Raw genomic sequence first — 13,995 nt, 5'->3', positions numbered from 1 at the left:
TTTATAGAGTAACTGGTCTGATAGAAAATCACGATTATGAATTCCGCGTCGCGGCAGAGAATGCTGCTGGACGAGGACCATGGAGTTCCAACTCTGACGTGATTAGAGCCAGTGCACCACCATGTAAGTATTCAAAGCATTTGCTCTTAGACATATTTTATTTATATATCAGTAATTTTACTTAAGAATGCGTAGAGTTAAAAATCCATAATCTCGCTATTAAAAATGAAACATGCTCTAAGTGATATCAAACTGTTGTGATTATGATTTTACTCGAATTTATTTCAGTCCCACCAAAGATCACGTCCGACCTCAGCATCCGTGACATGACTGTGATTGCCGGAGAACCGTTCACGATAACCGTTCCTTACACAGCGAATCCAAAACCAAGACCAAGCTGGTCCATCAACGGCGAGGAAGTCCTTACAGGCGAAAGAATCAAATTCGATACGACGGATGTCGCCTCACAATTCATTAACAAGAAAGCCAAGAGATCCGATACTGGAACGTACACGATCTACCTTACGAACACTGTCGGCACTGATTCTGCTTCGTGCAAGGTTCTCGTTGTAGGTAAGCACCAGCCTGAAAGTTCCTTTTATTTTCACGCAAATACCTTGTTCAAAATAATTAAGCTATCGTCACTACGAATGGTTTTATTGCGTCTGCAACTATAATTGTTTTAAGCAGTTATAATTGTTTAATTATGCTAAAAGAAACTTTAGAAGCGAAGTACTTGACGACTGATTATATTCGTAGACAAACCATCTCCACCGCAAGGACCACTTGATATTTCTGATATCACTCCTGAAACTTGCACGTTGTCTTGGAAACCTCCGTTCGACGATGGTGGCTCACCCGTTACAAATTACGTCGTTGAAAAACTGGATCCGGCTGGCGTAAGTAGCTTCTCTTTCTTCTTTTCTTCTTCTTTTCCTCTAAAAAAATTTTTGAAATGTTATCTATACGCGTACAACTATGTAACTATTAGATTACACATCGAATGATTTCCTTCTTTTCCTCTGTTTAATTATAAAATGCCATGTTGAATGATTTCAGTATTGGGTGAAACTCAGCAGTTTTGTAAGAAACACTCATTACGACGTAATCGGTCTTGAACCTAACCGTACGTATAACTTCCGTGTCCGTGCGGAGAACCAATACGGAATATCGGAACCATTGCAAGCCGATGAACCGATTACCGCGAAATTCCCATTCACGGTGCCCGAACCTCCTGGACAACCACGTGTTATCGATTGGGATACATCGAACGCGACCGTTGTATGGACCCGTCCAATATCCGATGGTGGATCTCGTATTCAGGTGTGTATATTAATGACATCATTACTTGTAGATCTTTTAAGATGGAAATGAACTATGATGAATAAATCACACGGTAAAAGCTGACGAAAGACAGTAGGGAAAATTGAAACGGTTTCTCCGGTTAATTTGTCGCTTTCTAAAACATTCGAAGCAGTTGTGGATCTCGATAGATCTGAATTGCCTCGGTTGCAATAAAGTCGAATGATCGAGATTCCGCTCTATATTCAAAATAAAACAAAAATCAATCGATTGCTCTTCTTCTCTTTAGGGTTACAAGATCGAATTCCGCGATCCTGCGGACGATGCCACATGGAGAGTGGCGAACGACTACCTGGTCAAAGACACCACCTACATTTGTTACAATTTACTGAGCGGTCACGAATACGAGTTTAGAATACGCGCAAAGAACGCAGCTGGCTTCAGCAAACCTAGCGCGCCATCGGCACCGTTCAAACTGAAGAGCAAATTCAACGTGCCTTCACCACCAGGCACGCCACAGGTCGTGAAGGTTGGCAAGAACTACGTCGATCTCAAGTGGGAAGCTCCGATTTCCGACGGAGGCAGCCGCATCACCGGTTACGTGATCGAGAAACGCGAAGTCGGAAGCGCGCTTTGGGCAAAATGCAACGAATACAACGTCACCGACACAGAGTACACTGTTCTACATTTGATCGAACGGGGAGATTACGAATTCCGAATCTTCGCGGTGAACGCTGCGGGAAGATCCGAACCAAGTTCTTGCACCACGCCCGTCAAGATCTGCGAGGTGGAAGGTGGCGAGAAGCCAGAATTCGTCAGAACTCTGCCAATCAGCACGAACGTACCGCTCGGCAAAACTCTGGTCCTCGAATGCGAGGCCACGGGAAAACCACAACCGACCGCAAGGTTTGTTTCTTTGAAGCGTTTCCTACCCTTCAATTCCACGCGCTATTTTTCGTTTCATATAGAACGCTGCGTCTAATTGGATTTTACGAATTCTAGGTGGCTGAAGAATGGCAGAGAGATCACAATCGGCGGTCGCTTCCGCACGGAGGCGTTCGACGGAATCTACAGGCTCGTCATATCCGAAGTCACGGACGCAGACGACGGCGACTACAGCTGTCAGATCTCAAACCCACTGGGTCTGGCTACGACTACAGGTCGATTGAAGATCGGTTCCCCGCCTCGTATCGAGCGCATGCCGGATGCCCTGTACCTGGCTGAAAACGACAACACGAAGATCAAGATCTACTACAGTGGCGACCAACCGATGGATATTACTCTAAAGAAAGACGGTCGCAAGGTGGTGGAAACGAGTCACATCAAGTACACCGTGTTCGACGAGTACCTCATCATCTTCATCAAGGACATTCAGAAAGACGATGCTGGAGTATACGATCTTTCGATCTCGAACGACAGCGGTAGCGTCAGTGGTTCGTTCAACGTGTACATTACTGGACTACCTGGACCACCGACCGAACCTCTCGACGTCACAGATATCGATAAACACACTTGCACTCTGACCTGGCGACCTCCTAAGTACGATGGTGGTCTTCGCGTCACTCATTACGTCGTCGAACGTCGCGACGTCAGTCACACTCACTGGATCATCGTTTCCTCCTTCTGCAAGGATTGTTCCTTCATGGTACAGGGTCTGACCGAAGGACAAGAGTACCTGTTCCGCGTGATGGCCGTAAACGACAACGGAATGGGACCTCCGCTCGAGGGAACCAATCCTATCAAGGCCAAGGCGCCATTCGATCCTCCTGGCCCTCCAGGAACGCCAAAGGTCACCGAGGTTGGCGGAGACTTCGTAAATCTCTCGTGGGAGAAACCAGAATCGGACGGTGGCTCGAAGATACAAGGCTACTGGATCGACAAGCGCGAAGTCGGCAGCCAAGCCTGGCAGCGCGTGAACGTCGTTATTTGTCTACCCACTCAAATCAACATCAGCAACCTGATCGAAGGAAGGCAGTACGAGTTCCGTGTGTTCGCTCAAAACGCTGCTGGTCTCGGGCCAGAATCGAAGGCCTCGACTTCCGTGAAGATCACCGACCCTCAGGCAGCCAAAGCTCCGGAAGTGATTCTACCTTTGCACAAGGTCAGCTGCGTGCAGAACCACAATGCTCACTTCCAGTGCAAGATCGTTGGTATCCCGAAACCCACGATCACGTGGTTCAAGGGAGCTCGCGAGATCGTCAGTGGATCTCGATACAACATATATTCGGAGGGCGACACGCACAACCTGATCATCCACGATGTGTTTGGAGAGGACGCGGATGAATACGTCTGCCGCGCTGTGAACAAATGCGGCGTCAAATCGACTAAGGGCGAACTTCTGATCAAGACACCACCGAAATTGAACGTACCGCCGAGGTTCAGAGACACTGCATTCTTCGACAAAGGTGTCAACGTGGTTATAAAGATTCCATTCACCGGATATCCGAAACCAAAGATCACCTGGGTCAGAGAAGGAGAGACGATCGAATCTGGCGGACACTACACCGTGGAGGTGAAGGAAAGACACGCTGTTCTTACCATCATAGATGGTAGCCGTATCGATTCAGGACCTTATCGAATCACTGCTGAGAACGACATGGGTCAAGACACAGCGATCATCAAGATCCAAATCAGCGACAGACCAGATCCTCCGAGATTCCCACAGGTGGACAATATTGGTCACGACTCGTTGGCTCTGACCTGGAAACCACCAGTTTGGGACGGTGGTAGCAACATCACTAATTACCTTGTCGAAAAACGCGAACATCCGATGACCAGCTGGATCAGAGTCGGCAACACCAGATTCTGCTCTATGGCGGTTACTGGCCTCAGTCCTGGACATCAATACGACTTCCGAATTTGCGCTGAGAACATTTACGGAAGATCTGACCCGAGTGAAGTCACGCCGTTGATCACGACAAAGGGAACGATCAAGAGGGAATTCAAACAGAAAGAATACAAGGTGGATGAGACGGGCAAGAAGATCCGCGGACGAAGCGACGAGAAGCCACGAGATTACGATCAATTCGTGTTCGATATCTATAGCAAATACGTTCCACAGCCGGTTGAAATTAAACACATCTCGGTGTATGACAGATACGATATTCTTGAAGAGATTGGAACTGGCGCGTTTGGTGTGGTCCATCGTTGTCGCGAGAGAGCTACTGGAAACATATTCGCGGCTAAGTTTATCCCTGTGTCTCATGCAATGGAAAAGGAACTTATCAGGAAGGAAATCGATATAATGAATCAACTGCATCATCCCAAGTTGATCAATCTTCATGACGCGTTCGAGGACGATGACGAGATGGTCTTGATCTTCGAGTTGTAAGTACACCTGCATATCTTGATCTACGATCATAACTCAGGCTTAGCTGTTCAAGCTTTGCTGTTTTTGCTTCAATTTCTAATCTCATTTCCTTCGTTCAGCTTGTCCGGTGGTGAACTCTTCGAGAGAATCACAGCGGAAGGTTACACCATGTCCGAGGCTGAAGTTATCAACTATATGAGACAGATCTGCGAAGCTGTGAAACATATGCACGAGAAAAATATTATACATCTAGGTAATTATACGAACGAATTGAAGAAAAATCATTAGCAATGGAGAAGATCAGTGAACTCGTCCTATATGAACTTCGATTACATAAGTTGTCGGTCCACCAATCGATTCGTCTCTACTTACATTAGAAATAAGGAAAAGGGAGAAGAAGAAAATTAATTAAATCTATTGTTTCTCTTTTTCAGACATCAAACCTGAGAACATCATGTGCCAGACACGCAACAGCACCAATGTCAAACTGATCGATTTTGGTTTAGCTACGAAACTCGATCCTAACGAAGTGGTGAAGATCAGTACCGGCACGGCGGAATTTGCTGCGCCTGAAATCGTCGAACGCGAACCTGTTGGTTTCTACACGGACATGTGGGCTTGCGGTGTTCTGGCCTACGTTTTGTAAGCTTCGTTTATTTGAGTCAAATACGCCTACGAACCCCTTCGATTAACCTGCAAAGATAATCAGGAAAATTAATGAATCAAAGAAAACCCAAGTTACGCTAGTCATTTTGAAAAACGAAAATTGCTAGCATCTACATAACTGATTACTACTATTAACTACTACTAACAAATCACTTAGTTAACTGGTTGATCTAATTAAAACTAATTGTACAGATTGAGCGGACTTTCGCCGTTTGCCGGGGACAACGACATCGAAACTCTGAAGAACGTTAAGGCCTGCGACTGGGACTTTGACGAAGAAGCGTTCCGTGACGTCTCCGAAGAAGGCAAGGACTTCATTAGGCGGTTGCTCGTCAAGAACAAAGAGTACGTTGTCGCTTAAAATGTGTTGATAATATTGGCTCGTTCAACAAATTCAATGCATACATTGTAGATATAGAGTTACACATTAATGAGATGTTGTTTGCATTTAGGAAACGTATGACTGCCCATGAATGTCTCCTTCATCCATGGTTAACCGGTGATCACAGCAACCGTACAACACCAATTGCAACCAGTCGATACCTGAACTTCAGAGACAGACTGCGAGCCAAATACGAGAACTGGGACAAATACGTTCTTCCTATTGGACGGCTAGCCGAATATTCTTCGCTCAGAAAATTGTTGATCGAAAAGTACAAGATCTACGATTCCTCGTTCGGTAAGGGATGATGTTCCTTAGCTTCCGAAATTTTATTTTCAAGAAAATAAGATTTCATTTGCGCAAGTAACATTTTAAATTTCTATACAGATCGGCGACAAGCGGCACCTAGATTCGTCATTAAACCGACGAGTGCGTTTGCCTACGAAGGACAGAGCGTGAAGTTCACGTGCCGCGTAATCGCGATCGCCTCTCCCACTCTCACGTGGTTCCACAACAATCAGGAACTCAGACAATCCGTGAAATTCATGAAACGATATCACGGCGATGATTACACGTTCATCATCAACAGAGTGAAACTAGAGGACAGAGGAGAGTACGTGATCAGGGCAGAGAATCATTACGGCTACAGAGAAGAGGTCGTTTTCCTGAACGTGCAACGTACGTATGGAACCTTAAATCTCCGTCGGACTGGTCAAATTGTCCGAATTCGAGCAACTTGATATCACTTCATTAATGCAAATCTTATTTACCTAACTACAAATATCCCTCCGAGTTTCTATTTTCCTTCTCTTTGGTCAGGTTAATTACGCTAAAAGAGACATCGCTCTTTATTTTCAGCGCTACCTAAGGAGATTCCAAAATACAGACCAGAACTGCATCCAGTCCGAAGGAGAGAACCGCTCGGTTATAATGTCTGGTTGGAGACGATCGAATCGGCGCCAAGCTTCACCTTCCTCCTTCGACCACGTGTCATTCAAGTCAGACAAACGTGCAAACTCCTTTGCTGTCTCGCTGGCAATCCACCACCGACGGTGAAATGGTACAAAGACAGGGAGGAGCTCTCCAAGCATCACTACGCGATGACAAACTCGGACGGTGTCGTCACGATGGAAATCATCGACTGCAAACCGGAAGACAGCGGCAAATATCGTTGTATCGCGACGAACAAACATGGAAAGGATGAAACCAGCTGCGTAGTCATCGTTGAAGGTAATTTAACACGTTCACCGTAGAACTGATTTCCAATGACTTTCCATTCACACGGAAATATACAGTGAAATGTACAATGTGATTCGTTAATTTCTTAGTTGCGATCTTCAAAGAATAACGATGAGCTTGAAATCTTGAAAAAAAAACGATATCCAAGGAAAAATCGTGAATCACAATATTTGTTGTCCAGAGCCAACAGAATATTTACAATACAATATTTTGTATCAATGAGAGTAATTAGAACACTTAGGAACCCAGGATGAAAGAACCACCCTGCATAATTAATTTTGTACCATTATATTCCACAAAATATTTTCATTCATCGTATGACGACTATCGACTATAAATTGAAAGTTTTTTCTTGGTGACACGTGTTAAAAAAGATGCTTCTTTTTCACTTGATACAAAATGTATACCTATATTATTTTATTTCTACTTACACTTTTATTAGTATTTATAGTAAAACACTGATGAAATATTTGTTCGTAGGCACTGGAGAAACAGAGGAGCAACTGAAATTGGCGCACGACCTCCTACATTCCGGAGGTACAATTTTTGGACTATAGCCCCTTCTTGCTTGCAATCCCGCTTAATCGTACATTAATTGTAAAACGCAATTTATCCCTGTACAATTACTTAAAACAAATTATCCCTGTACAACATTATTCCTTTAATATCATTGTAATATCTTGAAAAGTAGGAATGTTTCTAGGAATTTTTTTTTTAACAAGTACTGCAAGTAAATCAATTTATTGCTTATTATAGTTAATATGTAAATATTGAAGAGCGTAGCAAAAAATTTTGAGTCTACTTTACCCCTCCGGTTTTTGCGGATTTCTCCTTAGAGTCTCTGTCAGTTTGCGACAAATTATCTTATACGGTTAATATAAAAAGATATATATATTCTCAAAAAGTAGGAGCGTATGCTTATCATACTATGTATGGAAATTTCTATATCTGAGCGAGTAACGAAATTGTCGAGCGTTGAACAAATATGCAATTTTTGAAAAAATGAAGAGAGATCTTTAACTTATGAGATCCACACGTGATGCGAAAGAGACAGATTTTTTATATGTAGCAATTGACCTGAACTCTTGTCAATCGGATATATAATTTTTCTTATCTATCCGTTGCCAAATTGAGAGACATCTTTGTAAAGAAAACATGATTGATCAACCTTTTGGTGACCCATAATTTGTAAATAATAACAAAATTTATTATCTTGTCCCTAGTTAGCTATTCCTAAACTATATTGCAATTCCCCAGCTCCCACGAAACTGCCATTATCAGCGATCTTGCTTAATTTTTCATGCAAATGATTTTGATACTGCTTTATTCTTCCTGGCATTCGGCTTTACGGTCGCACTTCTCGGTTCTTTTTTGCGTTTGCTAGAGAAAATATAATCTAACAGCAACGTATGAAACTGAAATATTATTTCGTAGATCGAAAATTCATCGAGCAGCCGCTGAAACCAGCACCACCTCCGATCATAACGGTACACAAAGCCGGTGGATACAGTGGATACAGTTCCACTACCACACAGGGTCATAATTACAGTAGCTCTACCACCAATAAATACAATTCCTCGAGTTCATCTTCCTATAAAGTAAGAGGAGCAGAGAAACTAAATATTTGATAAAAAAAGATATAGATAAACTGGTAATGGACAAAAAAAAATAAGTATTTGATACATACAATTTCTCTAGGCTACAGACTCCAGCACAGAGAAGCGAAATACCAAGAAATACGGACTCGATAGCACCGGTAGTCCATCTCGATCTAGAAGTACGACAAAGGAATTAATCTGTACGTTAAATATGTTATTTCCACCTGAAAAACTGTATGACCAAGTGAATTATCTAATAACTGGTTTTGTTTAAATGTCGTCTTTAAAGATCCTCCGGATGACTCGATGAGAGCACCGCAATTCACGAAAAAATTGAGCGATCTTACTATCAATGATGGAGAACAGCTGGAGCTTAACGTAAACGTTGACGGTGATCCAGAGCCACAAGTCACCTGGTCCAAGAATGGCAAGGCAAGTACTTACATGTATACATATTAAAAAAAAACTGGAGAACTTATCGCAATCCTCGAATCTTGATATTTAAATTTCATAAAATTCAATACTTTTATAACTCTTTGTAGTAGTAAATGTGAATTCTATCACACTTTGTAATACAATTCTATTTTCTTATAAGGATAAAAATTAATAAGCTTTCTCCTCCATTAGACGCTGAGTTCGTCGGAAATTATGAGCTTGAAGTACAAAGGCGGAGTCGCGACTCTCGTTATCAATGAGGTATTCCCTGAGGATGAGGGTGAATATACTTGCCAAGCAAGCAATAGCATCGGCACCGTAACTACCTCCTGCAAATTAACCGTGAAACGTAAGTGCAGTAATCAGGATGACTCGTGAAACGAGAAATCGTACTACGGAAAAAGGGCGGAATAATTAAATAAACATGTTCGTTGCAGCCATGGCAAATGCAGCCGCGAAGAAAAAGACCGATGACAAGCCTCCAAAGATCGTAGATCACGTAACCAGCATGTTCGTAAAGGATGGCGAAGCCGTGACCTTGAGCTGTCGAATAATCGGCGCGAAGAAATTCGACGTAATCTGGCTTCACAACAACAAGGAAATCAAACCTAGCAAGGACTTCCAGTACAGCAGCGAGGCTAATATCTATAAACTGAACATTGCCGAAATCTTCCCTGAAGACTCTGGCACTTATACCTGCGAGGCATTCAATGACGCAGGAGAGAGCTTCTCATCGTGCACATTAAACGTACTTGGTACGTTAACATTCATTTCAAAAATTTACTTTATTAGCTTGCAGTAAACGGCGATAACCGATCGATATGAAATCTGATACAGTGATTTACGAAAGTATTTTGCTTTCAGTTCCAAATGAGGAACCGAAGAGTCCAGTCTTCACGACATTCCCACAATCTGCAACGGTAAGCGAAGGCGAATCGGTTACATTCGTATGCAAGACTGAAACCGCGCCTCTGAAAGGTAAGCGAAAACGTTTATTTTAGTCGTGAGAATTCGAAGCACAGAATTTTACCAAATTTTATTAAATTTATTACATTTATTACATTATTATTGTTCTTAACAATACAGTAACGTGGTTGAAAGACGGAAAAGCGCTCCCAGAATCTAGTAGCAGGTACCTCTTCAGTTCAGACGGTGACAAATCGTTCGAGTTGCGTATCAAAGCATGTACAGCCAGCGACGTGGGTCAGTATGTTGCTCGCGCGATCGGCAAGAAGGGTGAGACCAATGCTGCTTTCGCCCTGAACGTTACCAACGAATAATGAAATCGTTGATTTCGCGCGTGTCAAAACGCAACACGACAAGGTTTGATAAGATCTGTGTATATATGCAGTTTTTATTCTTTCCCTTACCTCATCCAAAGTTTCGCCCTCATCCTCATATCTCATGTATTTTAAGATAGCATGTCGATTCACGAAATTTAATTATTTGTTTGTTTTAATGGGTCTCTTTTCAGCTTCTAGAATATTATCGGGAGGACAACAATACGAGAAAAAAAAAACTGTAAAAATGAACTATATAAATGTGCGACTTGAAAATAATCGCGGTCATAGGCGACGTAACGCTCGTGTATAAAAGAGAAATTGGAAAACTATTGTATTCATGCTATTCTATATGTAAATTACCTTACTTTTTGTGTGCTTATCATATCGCAAAAAAAATCATGTCATTATATGATGAAAGAAGAATCTAAAGTGTTAAGCAATACGGATAGCACGCGCAATCTATACGCTAATACGAGCTTTGCTGTATACACGAATTTGCATATTTTAAGTACACAATCGTACACAAACGGCAGTTAAATTACAAACAGGAAACTTTCGCAATAGTCAGACTCAGCAGGATAACCAGCATCCTCGTACGTTAAAACAACAATAACCAATCTTGCTAGATGACTATACGAAAGAGTTTAACACTGCCGAAATGTACATCCTTATTCCATGTAATCGTACGCACTGTCGTGTTATACATGTTTGAAGACTGCTTCCGTTACAAAATTTCAGATAAATAAAAAAGATAATTCAAATATAAAAGTTGCGGACTTTTTATTTTCCTTTCACTACTTCCCTTATGATTTCATAAAGTCGTTTACATCGTATTCAAGTAAAAAGATTTTAATTACGCGGTATTGTACAAAGTACGAGGATCTATGATATTAAAGCAACTATATCGTGGAAAAATATAATCTACGAAGTCGTCGTTCTCCTCCGTGTGTACATGCAAATATTGATTACCATCTTGTTGATTGACATTATTTATCATCATTATACCAATATTAGCGGACTGCAGGTATCTTAACTGAAGCCCATAACTACTTTCTATATTCACAACATACGTCCTTAGTTCCTTATGCTCTATAGGTCGTTTTATACATTCTCCTCTGTCACAAACAGAGTCGTCTTTTGTAATCTCGATTCTCGTAAGAATCATTTCGTCTAAATCTTCATCTCCTACAAAAATCATTAGAAGTTATTATAGATGTAAATATAAAAGTAAAAATATCGTCAATATCCTTTTATGCAATATTTACCTTCAAAAAGTAGGATTGTGTTACATGTAAGAAATGCGTCTATTCTTTCAATAACATCATCATCGCGTATCAATATAGTTTGCCAATAATCTTCTGTGGGATAATAAATATAAACGGATGATTTCAACACATACAATTTTCCATCCAGAACACAATGAGGAGGAATATTGGTAAAACTCTCAGGAACATGCATGCCTCCTTTCCAAATACCTGAAATTGTTTACACACTAACATTGGAACTTTCATGAATATTTTCTACATTTCATAATGTAAATTTTTAACCTGTGTGAATATCAAGAATATTGACTGAATACAATTTTAATCTATGCCTTCCCACACCACCAACTATGACCAACTTGTTGCCAAGAAACACAGCAATCATGTGCCTTCTTGGAACTGGCAACGTTGATTCATAATACCATTGTTTAGATAGAAGGCAATAACGTGAAATAATGTTATTAAATTGCGTGCCTCCTAAACCTACGTTTCCTCCAACTGTATACACACTGAAACCTAAAGCAATATTTTCAATGATTAGAAATGTGTTTCTTAATAAAATGTGCAACTTAATAGAAGCACACCTCTACTAATAACTTGCATCCCAAATAACCATCTGTCTGGATATTGAATACTTTTTAATTGTTCACGTTTACTTAAAACATTACCGTCCCAAGTACACAAATACCCAATCCTTGTATCATCTTCAAATGTTTCATAGATAACTGTTCCCCTTATAAACTTAAGTTGCCTTCTTTGATTGATATGCGCAATATCTGAATTCTATAGTTAAAATATTTTATATATACTGTAGAGATCACATGTAAATAAATATGATAGAAGATCAATATCATTTACCCCATGATACTTTATCCATTCACTTCTTATATGGTGCAAATATGATTCTGAGGAAACTCTTATATTAACGTTGTTTAATAACTGAACAATATCATCTGCTGCTAATCTGACAAGCATAGCTTCAGGGATTTCCTCAAACCTATCTAAACAGACAGACATACACATATCTTCTAATGCCTTTATGTTTAACTCTTTTGCTAATAACCATATATCGATTACTTTCTGTGGTGACAACCACTGTAACGCTATAATATTTACAATATCATTTGTTAATTCATCAACTATAAACAATGCGCTCAACTGTAACAAATCCAATAACCCTGTAAAATGTCTATCTTGCATAAACTTTATCAGAGAAAGACTTATGGGTTGATAATGAATATTTACATATGTGCTATTGTGAACCCAATCAACAAAATCCTAAAAGCATAAAAATTAAATAATTAAGACAATAATACATAAACATTTTTCTACGTTAGTTGATATAAATCATAAAAATAACCTGTAAAGTACATTGAGCAATGTTGTAATTAATAACATGTTCCTGGCTATGAGAATCACTAAAATTGTGTGAAAAAAGAGACGCAAAGTAGCGACTTTTACTTGCAAGCTTTATTCTCTTCACTCGTATCTCGTTTTGCTTAAGAATTAGGGTTAAATATTCTTCCATGGTGTATTTTCGATATTATTTATCTAATAAACCCTTGTTTAATACGTTTACAGAAGTTATCAGTTATTTCAACGTTTCGATTCAAATATGTTGTTACAAAAAATTGTTGTTCGAAAGAGTATAGACAACTCTTCAAAAGGGCTAGAATACAGATTAGTCATTATAAGTAATGCAAACCGCGAACTAAATGAGTACATGCTTTAATTTGTATTTCACTTTAACTTTAGAAGGTTCTGTTTGAAATTTTGATCACAAATATTAAACAAAAGTTGAAATGTTGAGTTAGTGTCATGTTCGTTTTCTCATCATGGAACATAATCGTTGACTATGAACCTCCTTAGCTTTAACAAAATTTAAGAAATTTTAAGAATATTGATAATGTAAAATAAATAACAATGATCAGTGAACATACAGCAGAATTTATTTTATGCCTTACTAAATCAGATGTTGTAATACATAAAATAGATCTCAATATATGTATTATCTGATATTATATAAATAATAAGTTAGTGTTCATACATATTATAACATTTAGAAGTAATTTTATTTGCAGTGTGACTATTTTTCTATCAAGCAGAACTTATAAAATGTATAAACTATTATAAAATGATAGGGTAGGTTGTAAACTTATACAAAATTTTTGCTTTTGCTTATCCCTTTTTTAAATCTTTAATTTCATAGTCATACTCAACCTCGATTTCAATCATTAATAGTGTAATATATGTAACATCAGTGATACGTCCTTTTACTTATGTAGTCACATAGAAATAATGCTATGACTGACAACATATATTGTCCTTAAATCATATGACATAAAAATATATTGATACTGGATCTATCTTACATTTTCTCTGTGGTTAAAATGGAATCGTCAACCCTACTCTTTGGAATGGTTGAATGTTGAGTTGAATCGCACAATCGCATAATCGCAGTGCAGACAACCGTTTTTCGTATTGAAATCAGAACTTCATATACGCTTCGCGTCGTTAG

General features: G+C 39.8%; 2 protein-coding genes across 6 annotated transcripts in view; one reads left to right on the top strand and one right to left on the bottom strand.

Moving 5' to 3' along the window:
- The window catches only part of bent (projectin protein bent), a 77,682-nt gene extending 66,699 nt beyond the window's left edge, over positions 1 to 10,983 (top strand). For all 5 annotated transcript variants that reach the window (XM_076619553.1, XM_076619552.1, XM_076619551.1 and 2 more), the window contains 21 exons: positions 8 to 123; positions 289 to 573; positions 760 to 899; positions 1,060 to 1,323; positions 1,592 to 2,208; positions 2,305 to 4,629; positions 4,732 to 4,865; positions 5,047 to 5,254; positions 5,471 to 5,623; positions 5,731 to 5,957; positions 6,048 to 6,338; positions 6,519 to 6,890; positions 7,380 to 7,436; positions 8,334 to 8,497; positions 8,598 to 8,697; positions 8,787 to 8,929; positions 9,125 to 9,281; positions 9,370 to 9,687; positions 9,797 to 9,910; positions 10,019 to 10,255; positions 10,407 to 10,983. In XM_076619553.1, the coding sequence (XP_076475668.1) occupies positions 8 to 123; positions 289 to 573; positions 760 to 899; positions 1,060 to 1,323; positions 1,592 to 2,208; positions 2,305 to 4,629; positions 4,732 to 4,865; positions 5,047 to 5,254; positions 5,471 to 5,623; positions 5,731 to 5,957; positions 6,048 to 6,338; positions 6,519 to 6,890; positions 7,380 to 7,436; positions 8,334 to 8,497; positions 8,598 to 8,697; positions 8,787 to 8,929; positions 9,125 to 9,281; positions 9,370 to 9,687; positions 9,797 to 9,910; positions 10,019 to 10,212 (6,379 nt within the window). In that variant the 3' untranslated portion in view covers positions 10,213 to 10,255; positions 10,407 to 10,983. The remainder of the gene's footprint in view (positions 1 to 7; positions 124 to 288; positions 574 to 759; positions 900 to 1,059; positions 1,324 to 1,591; positions 2,209 to 2,304; positions 4,630 to 4,731; positions 4,866 to 5,046; positions 5,255 to 5,470; positions 5,624 to 5,730; positions 5,958 to 6,047; positions 6,339 to 6,518; positions 6,891 to 7,379; positions 7,437 to 8,333; positions 8,498 to 8,597; positions 8,698 to 8,786; positions 8,930 to 9,124; positions 9,282 to 9,369; positions 9,688 to 9,796; positions 9,911 to 10,018; positions 10,256 to 10,406) is intronic.
- Positions 10,971 to 13,991, bottom strand: LOC117158028 (uncharacterized). Its single transcript, XM_076619562.1, has 7 exons — positions 13,850 to 13,991; positions 12,838 to 13,146; positions 12,336 to 12,755; positions 12,062 to 12,260; positions 11,763 to 11,993; positions 11,481 to 11,690; positions 10,971 to 11,400 (listed from the first exon to the last, which is right to left on the bottom strand). Exons 2-7 carry the CDS (start codon positions 13,003 to 13,005, stop codon positions 11,069 to 11,071), a joined length of 1,560 nt encoding a protein of 519 aa, XP_076475677.1. The 5' UTR covers positions 13,006 to 13,146; positions 13,850 to 13,991; the 3' UTR covers positions 10,971 to 11,068.
- Positions 13,992 to 13,995: the final 4 nt, after the last annotated feature.

Source organism: Bombus vancouverensis, chromosome 6 (assembly GCF_051014615.1).
Source record: "Bombus vancouverensis nearcticus chromosome 6, iyBomVanc1_principal, whole genome shotgun sequence".
NCBI classification, from domain to species: Eukaryota; Metazoa; Arthropoda; class Insecta; order Hymenoptera; family Apidae; genus Bombus; species Bombus vancouverensis.
This window is presented reverse-complemented; position numbering and strand designations above follow the sequence as displayed.

Coding starts and splice junctions, on each gene's coding strand:
- LOC117158028 (XM_076619562.1), bottom strand. CDS start 13,005: ATGGAAGAATATTTAACCCTAATTCTTAAGCAAAACGAGATACGAGTG. Junction 12,756..12,837: donor TTGCTCAATGTACTTTACAG/GTTATTTTTATG, acceptor TTATGCTTTTAG/GATTTTGTTGATTGGGTTCA. Junction 11,691..11,762: donor TATTCTTGATATTCACACAG/GTTAAAAATTTA, acceptor AAACAATTTCAG/GTATTTGGAAAGGAGGCATG.